At 42.4% G+C, this 13,205-nt stretch overlaps 1 protein-coding gene across 1 annotated transcript in view; it reads left to right on the top strand.

Moving 5' to 3' along the window:
• Positions 1-516: 516 nt before the first annotated feature.
• The window catches only part of LOC146367226 (vertebrate ancient opsin-like), a 79,073-nt gene continuing 66,384 nt past the window's right edge, over positions 517-13,205 (top strand). The window contains exon 1 of the mRNA XM_084911710.1: positions 517-1,566. Within this exon, the coding sequence (XP_084767836.1) occupies positions 1,194-1,566 (373 nt within the window). The 5' untranslated portion in view covers positions 517-1,193. The remainder of the gene's footprint in view (positions 1,567-13,205) is intronic.

The following is a 13,205-nucleotide window of genomic DNA, read 5'->3' as shown; positions in this document are numbered from 1 at the left end:
TGCTACGACTCCTCTCTGCCTGCAGCGGAATATATGGACGCCAGGAGAGAAGATGCCTGACACTCATCATGTTTTAGCATTTCACTGCCCCTCGTTATTCCTGGCTGAAAATGCAATTCATGGAGTTTTACAGAGCTGGCAGATTGGAGGTGGGTGAGGCCCAGACATCTGTACATTGTGACTTCACACGCAGAGTTTCAACCTTACGCTCAAACCCAGTGCTGCACGGTGACCTCGTTATCATCTAAAATAGCCCCAAAAGTCGGCTGGAAATCTCCCCATTAACGCCGGAGTGATTACTTCATTCAAGGCGGCTCATTGCTTTTGTCCCTGATTTAGAAAGACTGCACAACATTTCCCACTGCGAGAGATCCTTTCTAAATAAAGACAGTGAAATGCTATAACTGGTGGTGATATATTAAAGAGCCGAGGGCTTCTACCTTTCCACTGCTACGGTATTGACTTCATTTACATGCATGCAGACTTGGACGCACCGTTGATTAGTGGAATTGGTTCAGCACCTCGGACAGCGCCGAGCATCGATACCTGCACTGAGGACGTCAGAGCAGAGGTGGGGCGGGGGTGGTGGTGGGGAAGAGCAGCTCCATAAACTTTATTGAGCGGGACTTTTCGTCGAGTCGCGCTCTGAGCAAGAGCGGGTTGGCGTTTCTCTTCGAGGAGCGCCATAATCGCCCGATTGGTCGATGCTGCTGGATGCCCAACGCCGCTCCTTCCACCCAGACACGCTCCCAGTCACTGAACGTCAGCTACCGGAGAGCGGGCCACGGTGATTTAAACACGGACAGAGAGAGAAGGTGTTTGCGTGAGAGACAGGAGCGTCTCCGGAAAGAGTGCGAGTGCACACTGTAGACATCCACACGGTGGAGCAAAGCCTACAAACTTTATTCCTTTTCTTTCTTTCATTTCTTTTTTTAAGATATATTCCTATTTACGAACACTCCCCTCCCCCTGAACAAAGACAAAGTTTTGACACCCCCACCAAAAAAAGAGCAAAAACAACAACTATTTATCACCCCACTTGTCCGCTTGGCTCTACTTGACGTTTCTTTTTAAAGCAACAAGTGTTGTCGGCTACGATTCTTTTTTCCACACAGGAGGAAAAAAAGAAATACCGATGATATATTAGCTACCGTGGTCACTCGGTGTGGCACCGCAGTGACACCAGGACTGCCATGATCTTGTCCAACGTGAGCCTGAGCGGCTGCGCGGATTTCAACAGCGCTCTGTGTGCCGGAGCCGGGGAAGAGCACCTGGGGGGCGGATCATACCGGACCACTCTCACCCCGACTGGGAACCTGGTAGTGGCTGTGTGCCTGGGCTTTATCGGCACTTTCGGACTTATTAACAACCTGCTTGTGCTTGTTCTTTTCTGCCGCTACAAGATGCTGCGGTCGCCCATCAACCTGCTCCTGATGAACATTTCCATCAGCGACCTGCTGGTGTGCGTACTGGGGACTCCGTTCAGCTTCGCGGCCAGCACGCAAGGAAGGTGGCTCATAGGGGAACGGGGCTGCGTGTGGTACGGCTTCGCCAACTCGCTCTGTGGTGAGTACAAATGCGGGATCAGTTAGGTGGTGCTATTTTTTGTGCTATAGGTTTCTGTACTGTATACAGGCTCTATATTCTTTATTTCACACGAGGTCGTGAGTGTTGCTGCGCGGAATGCGTGGATCCTCTCCAGAGCACTGCGCTTTGTAGACTGGATCATGGTATGCTTTATTCGTACAGACGAAATGATGATTTTGAAAAAGAAAACGTAAAAATGTCCAACTGTCTCTCGTGCACTGAGTCATGTGTGAAGCCATATCAAACTTTCACAGAAAAGCTTAAAAATCTTCGGACTCCTAATGAATTAAATCTTGAGATAATGAGCAATGCTCGTGTGCCACTCTGGAGACAATAAGAACCTGTTATTACAGCTGTTTGTTCGTTCCGCATGACTCGTCGCTGCTGGAACAAGGCATTTTGTTTATTCCAAGCTTTCTCTCGTTCTTTTCGTGCATTTTGGGTGGGATCACCCTGCAGTCTCCTACGCCATTAAGGTCTTTCATTAAGGTCTCGCTTAAAGTGGAGGTTATCTTATTACGTTTTATTGTTTTAAAAAACAAACAAACAAACAGATTAAAAAAAAACTCATTCTGCACGAGTCAACTGGTTCATGAGTCCAAACCGTGATTCGAGTTGCACATCTCCTCTCATAATCCCGATGAAGCTTTCACATAAAGATGCGCAGGTTTGGTCCAGGTGACGAGCTGTGCGCGGTACTGCTCATTATATCTGTGGCTGTGGTCTGGATGGAGCTCCGTGACAGACCGTACCGTACCGGTCCCTTCTGCAGCTGTGTGCATCATTATGACATTCTCCTTGTCATAAGACAGCTCCACGGTTTCACGAAAGTAATTTAGTCATTTAGAAATCGTTTGTTCAAATTCCATTATGAACTCTGCAAGCATGCCACAGTACTGTCAGCTGGTGATTTTTGTGTGCAACCTGCTATTAAATGGCCGCTAAATGCTTATTACCGTTTAGTTGAGAGGCTGTGCCTGAGGCGAATCAAACCTCCTCACTGTGCACTGTTCATTTAGCTGCTCCTGCAGGTCTGTAGCGGGCTGTGGCGACGCTGTCTGCCTCCATGGCAGGTACATCTGCAGCATTTGTTGCAGAATGAAACATTTCCAAGGGGGAAAGCTGTGTAATGAGAAAACGGGATGCTGCTATACCTTTGCTCAGCAGTGCTGATATAAATAAATTGGGTATAATGATGCACACAATAGAGAATAATGCTGGTATGCACTTGCTTGATACTGGGCCAGACTGGATTGCGGAATTAAAGTAGAGCGATCAGACCAGGTGCGCTATATACCAGCAGCAAACAAGGAGTTTAAATTAGCATTAAACACAAACTTACATTAATTGTCCTCTAAGAGTTGTATTAATTAAAACCGTCAGTGCACACATCCGAGTCACTTGGATGAAGTTCTATTTAATGCAAGCCTTATTTCTGTATAAAAGATGAAAATGTTCTTCTGTCAGCAGGAGTCCTTGGCCCAGTGCCTGATTTAAAGTGTTTAATGAACAGAGTCACAGACACTGAAAGACACGGATGTCCCATCTTGAATCTTTATCACTGCTGTATATTATACCAGTTCCCTCTTGCTTCTAAATCAGTTCATATTTTAGTTGCTTGGCAGGTAAAAAGTTGAAAAAGAAGAATTCCTAAAGTTCACTTTTCAGTTGAATCAAAACACACAAGTGACCTTTGGGAAGACTTAAAAACATTTGATGAAAACCTGAAAATTTTTGAGCTTTTCAGTTACAGAGACCACAAATTCTTTGTGCAGCTGCGAACGGACCGTGTTCATGCTGGATGTCTGCGGTCAGCGGTGGCAGCCTTTCACTGATGAAGTTTGCAAGGGCTGATAAATCTTTTCTAAAACTTCTCTCTCACTCACTTCAACACATCTAATCTTCTGATGTTTAAAGGCCTGCTTTAAGCTGAGAAATGGCCACTGGAGCCAAACATTAGGTCCTCTGATACCTGCTGCAACTAAAGATTTCAGGCGTTTGATCTTATCTCGAATAGGATTACAGCTTGTTAGCCACCTATGTGAGAGTCCAGTTTCTGTGAAGCAAAAATCCCTCCGAGACAAAAGTCTGATTTCTACTTGAGAAACATTTGTGTTACATAATTTCCCATCCTTACTTTATGGTCATTCTGTGGCTCTGAGGTCGTCACGCTTCTTTGTGGTCACTTTGTGCATTATGTGAGCACCGAAACCTTCCTATCCAGGTGACAAAGGAAGAAGCTAAACACGGAGCAAACAAGTCCAGCAGGGGTTTTAATCCCCTGCTTTTATCAGCTCTTTCACACCTTGATCTCTGGCTAACATTTACACGCAGTGCACACTAACTAAATTGCATTTTACTTTCCACAAGAGCCTCGTGAATCTGTCAGCCTTTTAAATTCAAAACAGGCTCTCGACTGGTACACTCGCTTCCTCTGGGATAAGTTGGCAATTTCCAAAACTTCATTTCTGTCTTATCATGGCGCAAAAAAGGCAAACTTCCAATCATTTTACAGTATCTGAGCGAGCTTTGATCGCATCCACGTCTCGCTAACTCGAGTGTTAGACCAAGATTAAGCACCATGTGAAAATATGTAACACTGACCTCCACAAGGAGCCAATTTATTAAACATCTGACAAAAAAACTGGGCTTCTACAAACTTAAATATTGCAGGGAGACAGAGTGTGTGTGTGTGTGTGTGAGGGAGAGAGAGAGAGAGAGAAATATCTCACAGACATCATTAGAGCCTCCACTGGTTATGGATGAGTAATTCCTCAATGGCCTCATAAAACCAGAGTGAAAGAGTGAGGGAGGGCCAGAGAAAGGAAAAGTGAAATTGATTGTTTGGGTGAATTATGCCAGGTGCCGATTTGACAAAGCGACAGTCTCTGTATTCGTCGAATCTCCGCGAAGCTTTTCTGAGTGATCGATGTTCCTTCAAATTAGAGGGCATCACTGTCAGTGACAGAAGACATTGTTAGCGTGGCGTTAGCACGTCGTATTCCTGCTCTCTCTTCACATCGATTTCTTCTTTCTGCTCACAGTCTTAGATGTTTGAATGACTGAACAATTGAAGATGTATTGCACTGACTTTTGTGCCAAGAGCACCCACTGAACACAATTTGTGGAGACGCATGCATGTGCATGTGTCTTTATCTGGACCTCCTCACCCACTGCCATCAGCCTCCTGGCATCCATTTAGCTGCTTCACCTCTTCTACCCGCCTCTTTGCATTTTCTTCTCTGTCTCGCTGAACTTTTAGTGTCTTCCATTATATTGAAGATGAACAGGACAGGATCTTTTTTTTTTCTGTCTCTGACAGCTCGTCTATGTCTTCCTGCATGCCTCCTTCTTCAAGCAGGCTCTGCACACAGTCGCTGGATTAACCTTGCACTGCTGGGGGCCACTCACCACATATTGGAGTCAGATTGCTTTCCCGCATACACTCACTCGCTGACCTGCGCACAGCAGCATCACTGAAATAGGCGGGCAAACTGATGAGCGTGCATGTGGGGGGAAAGGAAAATGCACGAATATGTGCATCATGTTGGCGCGCACAACTCTTGACCTGAGTGATGTTAATTTGTTAGGACGCTATGCAGAATTCTCAGTAGGGAGAAAGAAAGCAGAACAATGCTGCTCTGCCGTAAAGGTCAGAGCAAGCAAGCCAACTAATGAGCCACGGTAATAAATACTGAATTAAAGGTCTTGTATAGCAGAGACCCAAAAATATGTTTAGGAGGTGATGTGTGTCTGGTGTTCAGCATTCATTAGTGTGAATGATCATGTCCGTATGCTCTGACTTCTTATCCAAAGCGGGGAAAATCGAATAAGAGGTCCGCACGTTTGATGTCTTTTAGTAGACTCGGTGCGTATCGCGCTGGTTTCGCGGGATCTTCTGAATAAACACAGCTTTACTCAATCCTGTGTTTTTCATTCAAACTGTCTTTTCCTGGATATACGGTATCAAAGGAGTGATGCAGAAGCAGATGCTTTCTAACAGAAAAGCAAGACAGAAGTGGCGAGTGAACGTCACACAGGCAGGAGAACAAAGACTGTTTCTTTATACATATAAATATATATATATATACATATAAATATATATATTTCAGATGTTATGACATCATAAGATGTTTCATTTTGGAATATTACATTCAGCTGATACATTTGATCCTGCCAGAGCAGTAAAAGATTGATGTGGGGTGATGTTTGATTTCAGATGCTATCAAAGTTATATCCAAAGATGTGTGGGTGTCTTTCATGATGATATTACATGGCCTCTAATAATGGATTTATTCATATAAAGAACCTTGCAAAGCAGAGACAGTGTTGTACTCATCGGGTAGGTGAAAGTTGTAGGGGATCTGCTGCTATAATCTAGTTTTCCCATTAAAAGCAATGAATTAAATCAACTACAACAGTTTCCACGAGCCTGAGACCAGAAGACTTCAGCAACATTATGCCAGTATTCAATTTTGAGCCGTGGAAGAGATTTGCTAATTAGTTTTTAGTAAATGTGAAGTTTGATTTATTGTGACAGTTCTTAAAAACTGCTTAAGGGATATTGGAGAAATTTACAGGGAGTGCAGAATTATTAGGCAAATGAGTATTTTGTCCACATCATCCTCTTCATGCATGTTGTCTTACTCCAAGCTGTATAGGCTCGAAAGCCTACTACCAATTAAGCATATTAGGTGATGTGCATCTCTGTAATGAGAAGGGGTGTGGTCTAATGACATCAACACCCTATATCAGGTGTGCATAATTATTAGGCAACGTCCTTTCCTTTGGCAAAATGGGTCAAAAGAAGGACTTGACAGGCTCAGAAAAGTCAAAAATAGTGAGATATCTTGCAGAGGGATGCAGCAGTCTCAAAATTGCAAAGCTTCTGAAGCGTGATCATCGAACAATCAAGCGTTTCATTCAAAATAGTCAACAGGGTCGCAAGAAGCGTGTGGAAAAACCAAGGCGCAAAATAACTGCCCATGAACTGAGAAAAGTCAAGCGTGCAGCTGCCAAGATGCCACTTGCCACCAGTTTGGCCATATTTCAGAGCTGCAACATCACTGGAGTGCCCAAGAGCACAAGGTGTGCAATACTCAGAGACATGGCCAAGGTAAGAAAGGCTGAAAGACGACCACCACTGAACAAGACACACAAGCTGAAACGTCAAGACTGGGCCAAGAAATATCTCAAGACTGATTTTTCTAAGGTTTTATGGACTGATGAAATGAGAGTGAGTCTTGATGGGCCAGATGGATGGGCCCGTGGCTGGATTGGTAAAGGGCAGAGAGCTCCAGTCCGACTCAGACGCCAGCAAGGTGGAGGTGGAGTACTGGTTTGGGCTGGTATCATCAAAGATGAGCTTGTGGGGCCTTTTCGGGTTGAGGATGGAGTCAAGCTCAACTCCCAGTCCTACTGCCAGTTCCTGGAAGACACCTTCTTCAAGCAGTGGTACAGGAAGAAGTCTGCATCCTTCAAGAAAAACATGATTTTCATGCAGGACAATGCTCCATCACACGCGTCCAAGTACTCCACAGCGTGGCTGGCAAGAAAGGGTATAAAAGAAGAAAAACTAATGACATGGCCACCTTGTTCACCTGATCTGAACCCCATTGAGAACCTGTGGTCCATCATCAAATGTGAGATTTACAAGGAGGGAAAACAGTACACCTCTCTGAACAGTGTCTGGGAGGCTGTGGTTGCTGCTGCACGCAATGTTGATGGTGAACAGATCAAAACACTGACAGAATCCATGGATGGCAGGCTTTTGAGTGTCCTTGCAAAGAAAGGTGGCTATATTGGTTGCTGATTTGTTTTTGTTTTGTTTTTGAATGTCAGAAATGTATATTTGTGAATGTGGAGATGTTATATTGGTTTCACTGGTAAAAATAAATAATTGAAATGGGTATATATTTGTTTTTTGTTAAGTTGCCTAATAATTATGCACAGTAATAGTCACCTGCACACACAGATATCCCCCTAAAATAGCTAAAACTAAAAACAAACTAAAAACTACTTCCAAAAACATTCAGCTTTGATATTAATGAGTTTTTTGGGTTCATTGAGAACATGGTTGTTGTTCAATAATAAAATTATTCCTCAAAAATACAACTTGCCTAATAATTCTGCACTCCCTGTATATTCAGCTGTTGTCTGGAAGATATACAATATGCACATGCTCACCAACCTGACCCGAGACTCATGACCACAGCCAATAAAGTATGTTGTTTAAGATGAAATGCTCTTCTCTTCAGCTAATCTAGCAGTGTATTATTTTCCTCATGCTATTAGGGATGCATCAGTACTGTACTCTGGATCAGGTTACAGTTATACTTCAGTCAATGAGCTTGTCAATAGCTTCAATGCTAAAATGTTAAATGTAATGGACACTATTGCTCCCATTAAGGTGAAGGTTATCTCTGGAAGGAAGAAGTCTCCATGGAGAAACTCCACACTGGTGAAAAATGAAAAAAGAGAGTGTCGGAAAGCTGAGCGCAGATGGAGAAAAACAAACCTTCCGGTTCATTATGACATCTATAAAGAGAAACTTCACAACAATAATTTACAACTGAGGAGTGCAAGGAGGTCCTACTTCTCTGACATCATCACCAAAAACAGTCATAACACTCGGGTCTTATTTGCTACAGTTGACAGGCTAACAAACCCTCCTGTGTCAGTGGCAGCTGAACTTCATTCGACCATGGCCTGCAATGACTTCGCCAAATTCTTCACAGACAAAATCCAAAAGATTAGACAAAGAATTGGTACATCAACAGCAGATTCAGGATATGTACTGTGTCCACCAAAAAACAGTTTAAACACCATGAAACAGTTTCACCCTATTAACAGCAAAGACCTGGAGGACATCTTAGGGCAACTGAACTCCTCCTCTTGCTGTTTAGATGTCCTGCCAACAAGTTCTTTCAAAAAGGTCTCAAAGACTTTGGAGTCAGACCTGTTACAGATCGTCAACCTTTCTTTAATGTCAGGTGTGTTTCCAGAACCACTAAAAACTGCTGTAATTAAACCTATACTGAAAAAGGACAATCTTGACAAGACACAAATGAACAACTATGGGCCGATCTCAAATCTCCCATTTCTAAGTAAGATCACTGAAAAAGCAGTTTCTCAACAGCTCAATTACTTCTTAACACAGAATAACTGCTATGATGCCTTCCAGTCAGGTTTTAGACAGAACCACAGCACTGAAACCGCTCTGACCAAAGTGTTTAATGACATATGTCTGAATACAGACAGTGGAAAAATGTCAGTCTTAGTTTTGCTGGATCTCAGTGCAGCATTTGATACAGTTGACCACAACATATTACTCAAACGACTGGAGAACTGGGCAGGTCTTTCAGGAACTGTACTAAACTGGTTCAAAACATACTTAGAAAACAGGAAATACTTTGTTTCAATAGGTAACTTCACATCTCAACAGACAAGTATCACATGTGGAGTTCCCCAAGGTTCCATCTTGGGACCCCTTCTGTTTAACATTTACATGCTCCCACTGGCACAGATTATAAAGAACAACAAAATAAACTATCATAGCTATGCAGATGACATACAAATATATCACAATGTCACCAGGAGACCGAGGCCTTGTACAGGCTCTTGGTAAATGCATTGAGGAAATTAATGACTGGTTGTGCCACAATTTTCTCCAGCTAAACAAAAACAAAACTGAAGTAATAGTCTTTGGTGCCAAAGAAAAACGATTACAGGTCACCAGAGAACTTCAATCTATACACCTAAAAACCACAAACCAGTAGTGGTGATGGATGCAGACCTAAACTTAGAAAAACACATTAAGACAATAACAAAATCAGCTTACTATCACCTCAAGAATATTTCAAGGATAAAAGATCTGATGTCTCAACAGGACCTGGAAAAACTAGTCCATGCATTCATCTTTAGTAGGCTTGATTACTGTAACAGCATCTTTACAGGTCTACCTAAAAAAATCAGTCAGACAGCTACAGCTCATTCAGAACTCTGCTGCTCGAGTCCTCACTAAGACCAAAAAAGTGGACCACATCAGTCCAGCTCTGAGGTCTTTACACTGGCTGCCTGTCCGTCAGAGGAGACTTTAAACTTCTGATGCTGGTCTATAAATCTCTGAATGCTTTAGGACCAAAATACATCAGTGACCTCCTGACCCAGTATGAACCTTCCAGATCCCTCAGGTCATCTGGATCCGGTTTTTTATCAGTTCCCAGAGTGAGAACCAAACACGGAGAAGCTGCATTCAGCTTTTATGCTCCATATATCTGGAACAAACTCCCGGAAAGCCTCAGATCAGCTGAAACACTCAGTTTATTTAAATCCAGGTTGAAGACTCACCTGTTCTCAGCTGCATTTGAATAAAACACCAAATCCACACTCTTTTACTTTTAAGCTTAAATTTTAAAACGTACTCTTTTTTTTCATTTTAAATCATGCTTTTTATTTGTTTCTGTTTTTTAATGTCTCTGTAAAGCACTTTGAATCACCTTGCTGTTGAATTGTGCTATATAAAGAAACTTGCCTTGCCTTGCCTTATACTGCTACATCAGGCTGCCAGCTCAGCTTTTAGTGCTGCCGCAGTCTCAGGTACATTCAAAACTAAAGACATTTCTTAAAGGTGACCCATTCTGCTGATTTACATTTTCATATTATTACTGTCAGACTCTATTGTATTTTAAACTTCACAGTTTAAAATTATTAATCTCATACTGGGTCTTTGTGAAGCACGTCAGCTCATCTAGTTTATTTTTTCGTTTATCTCCCTTTAAGCCAACTTTTTTCTAATTGGCTAATAGAAGGTTTGAACAGCAGATGGGTGGGGCTGCTGTTCCTGAGATGACTGTATTCATCACACCCCCTCTCTTTGGCATCATACAGAGAAAAGAACAGAATGAAACCATTTAAAGCAGAGTGCTTAAAGACATCTGAAGCCTGCACATATGCTGCACTCATTATATGAAACTCTAGCGATGGTTATCCAACCATTAACCATCCAAAACTGTAATGCTGTTTCGTTGTGGCTGTTCTTCTGTCATCTGTTCCCTTTATGTGGGGTTGCCACAGTGGATCATCTGCCTCCATCTCATCCTCTCCCTAGCATTCGTCTGTCACACCAACCTTCTGCACGTCCTCCTTCACTACATCTAGGAATCTTCTCTGCGGTCTTTCTGTTTTCCTGCTGCTTGGAAGCTCCATTTTCAACATCCTTTTGCCAATTTATCCACTCCCCCTCCTCTGCACATGTCCAAACCAGCTTAACATTGCCTTTCTCCACACTGATCAAACTGAGCTGTCCCTCTGATGCACTCATTTCCAATCATGTCATCATGGTCACTCATAATGAAAATATTAATATGATTGACTCTGCCCCCCCCCCCCCGTCTTTTGTCAGTGCCACCATTTTCAAATCTCATATCACAGCAGGTCTCACTGCCATCTTGTAAACTTTCCTGACACTCTCGCCCACTCACTCCACCCTGCCTGCGCACTCTTATTCACCTCTCTTGTGCAATGTCTGTTGTCTTAGGTGGTTGATTCCATGTATTTTGCTGCCTTTGCTTCTTGCAGCTTCACTGTTACACCTGCTTCTCTCTCATTCTACTTTCCTCTTTTCTCCAGTGCATATCTCACACCTGAGAATAGCTTTTTTTTTTTTAGCTGCATGGCCACCAGCTGGCAAAATTAAAAAGAAGTTGCAATCTTGCTCAGTGAGAGTTTCACTATAATCATTATAATCACAAAAATTACATCTATTATATTGTTTCTCCTAAGCTGATGACTTGGGGGTCCGTGGTCCACAGCAGCAGAGAAAACATTATAACAGAATTTGATGTGCAAACAACAATAAAATGAACCACATGAGTTCAAAAAACTTTTGTATTATCAGATTCTGCTTAACTGAAGTATCTTCTTTGCACATTTCATGGTCACTAAAACACGAAGTTTCATCATTTTTTCATTGCCTTAAATAATGAGAGATGTTTATTTTCTTATCAGCAGTGAGACAATTATTTTTCTCACTGTCTTTAAAAATGTTTTGCACGTGATTATTACAAAAACACTCATCAGATATCACTATTACGTGTAATGCTTAAGATTTGGGAACTTTGCAGAGAATTCAGAAAATGTTTCCTTCTCATGTCACTGAATCATTCTGCACAGGAAAGGTCAAACATCTGAGGATGCCCGAGGAAAGACCGATTTAAACACATAATGGAGTAGAAAAGGAGTTTTTTGAAAGCATTGCTACTGGACTACAGCAGATTTTACAGATCATACCGAGCTATAAACACAACCGCTTTAGATCTCAGCTGAAAAATGACAGTAGCCCGTCCACCTGCTGTGGGAGGACGGTGTTTCCAGGCTTTCATATCAAAACCCACAGAAAAAAAGAGGGAGAGAGAGTAACCGATTTGGCTTAAATTAAAAAAACAACTGGATTTTTTTTTTTTTAGGTTTGGTTCTTATGAGCCAGCCCAGATCAAACAGAAACATAAGTGGACTGTTGTAAAACTGTGTTGACTTTAGAATATTGCTGTAACAGAGCTAATAAAAGCCCTGAGCTAACAGTCTGTGCAGGACAAACCACATTGAGTTTAATATCTGGGGGTAAACAGCAAGCAAGCACAACACACTGTACCACAGAGACTGTGTAGTCAAGTCAATGTATTTGGACAAACAAGACAAAAATGCTCAAAGTTTTCAACTACAGAACTAAACTTTGTTTCCATTCTGCTGACTTAGTTTTCTCTACCTAACCTCATGCACAGTTTATTTTTTAAAATACAGCTAAAATAACAATAATAATTAAAAGTGGTCATTAAGGATGGCCCAGTGGACAGGATAACAAGACTAAAATTATGTTGTGTATTGAACAGTTACATACATATATATGAAAATGGTTTCTGAGATTTCTGTCTTGTGCTGCACTGAGACGCTGTGGGTAGTGCCGCTGTTTATAATGTGCAGTGTGGGTTTGCTGCAGGCTCCAGACTATAAATATAAGATGATTTCTTTTGCTATAGTTTTCTACGCTATGATAAACTTTAAAGCTCACTTTAGCTGCACTTGTGATGTCAGGACATGTATGGGAGGCTTTATATCACAGTGACTGTGCATGTTTTTCTCACTAGAGAAGAAAAACATTTGGACAGGCGGTACACTTCAGTCTGTATTTTATGATCCCATTAAAGGTGAAATATTATATTCAAGCTTACAACAGGAGCACACTGAACAAGCAGTCTGTAGTCTTGCTGTACGTCTGTGCGTGTGTGTCACACTTACGTTTCAGATCATGAAATATAATTTAATATTTAACAAATAGAAGCTGAGTACGTACACTCGGAATACAGGGAATACCCTGCAGGAACGAGACACTTCACCCGTTGCCTACTGGTGGTGGTCAGAGGGCCCGGTGGCGCCAGTGTCCAGCAGCCTCACCTCTGTCAGTGCGCCCCAGGGTGGCTGTGGCTACAACGTAGCTTGCCATCACCAGTGTGTGAATGGGTGGATGACTGGATGTGTAAAGCGCTTTGGGGTCCTTAGGGACTAGTAAAGCGCTATACAAGTACAGGCCATTTACCATGGAGAATATCCAGCCATCGGTT

The sequence above is a fragment of the Perissodus microlepis genome, chromosome 18, assembly GCF_051167445.1.
Source record: "Perissodus microlepis isolate ML-2025 ecotype Zambia chromosome 18, ASM5116744v1, whole genome shotgun sequence".
In the NCBI taxonomy this organism is placed as follows: Eukaryota; Metazoa; Chordata; class Actinopteri; order Cichliformes; family Cichlidae; genus Perissodus; species Perissodus microlepis.
This window is presented reverse-complemented; position numbering and strand designations above follow the sequence as displayed.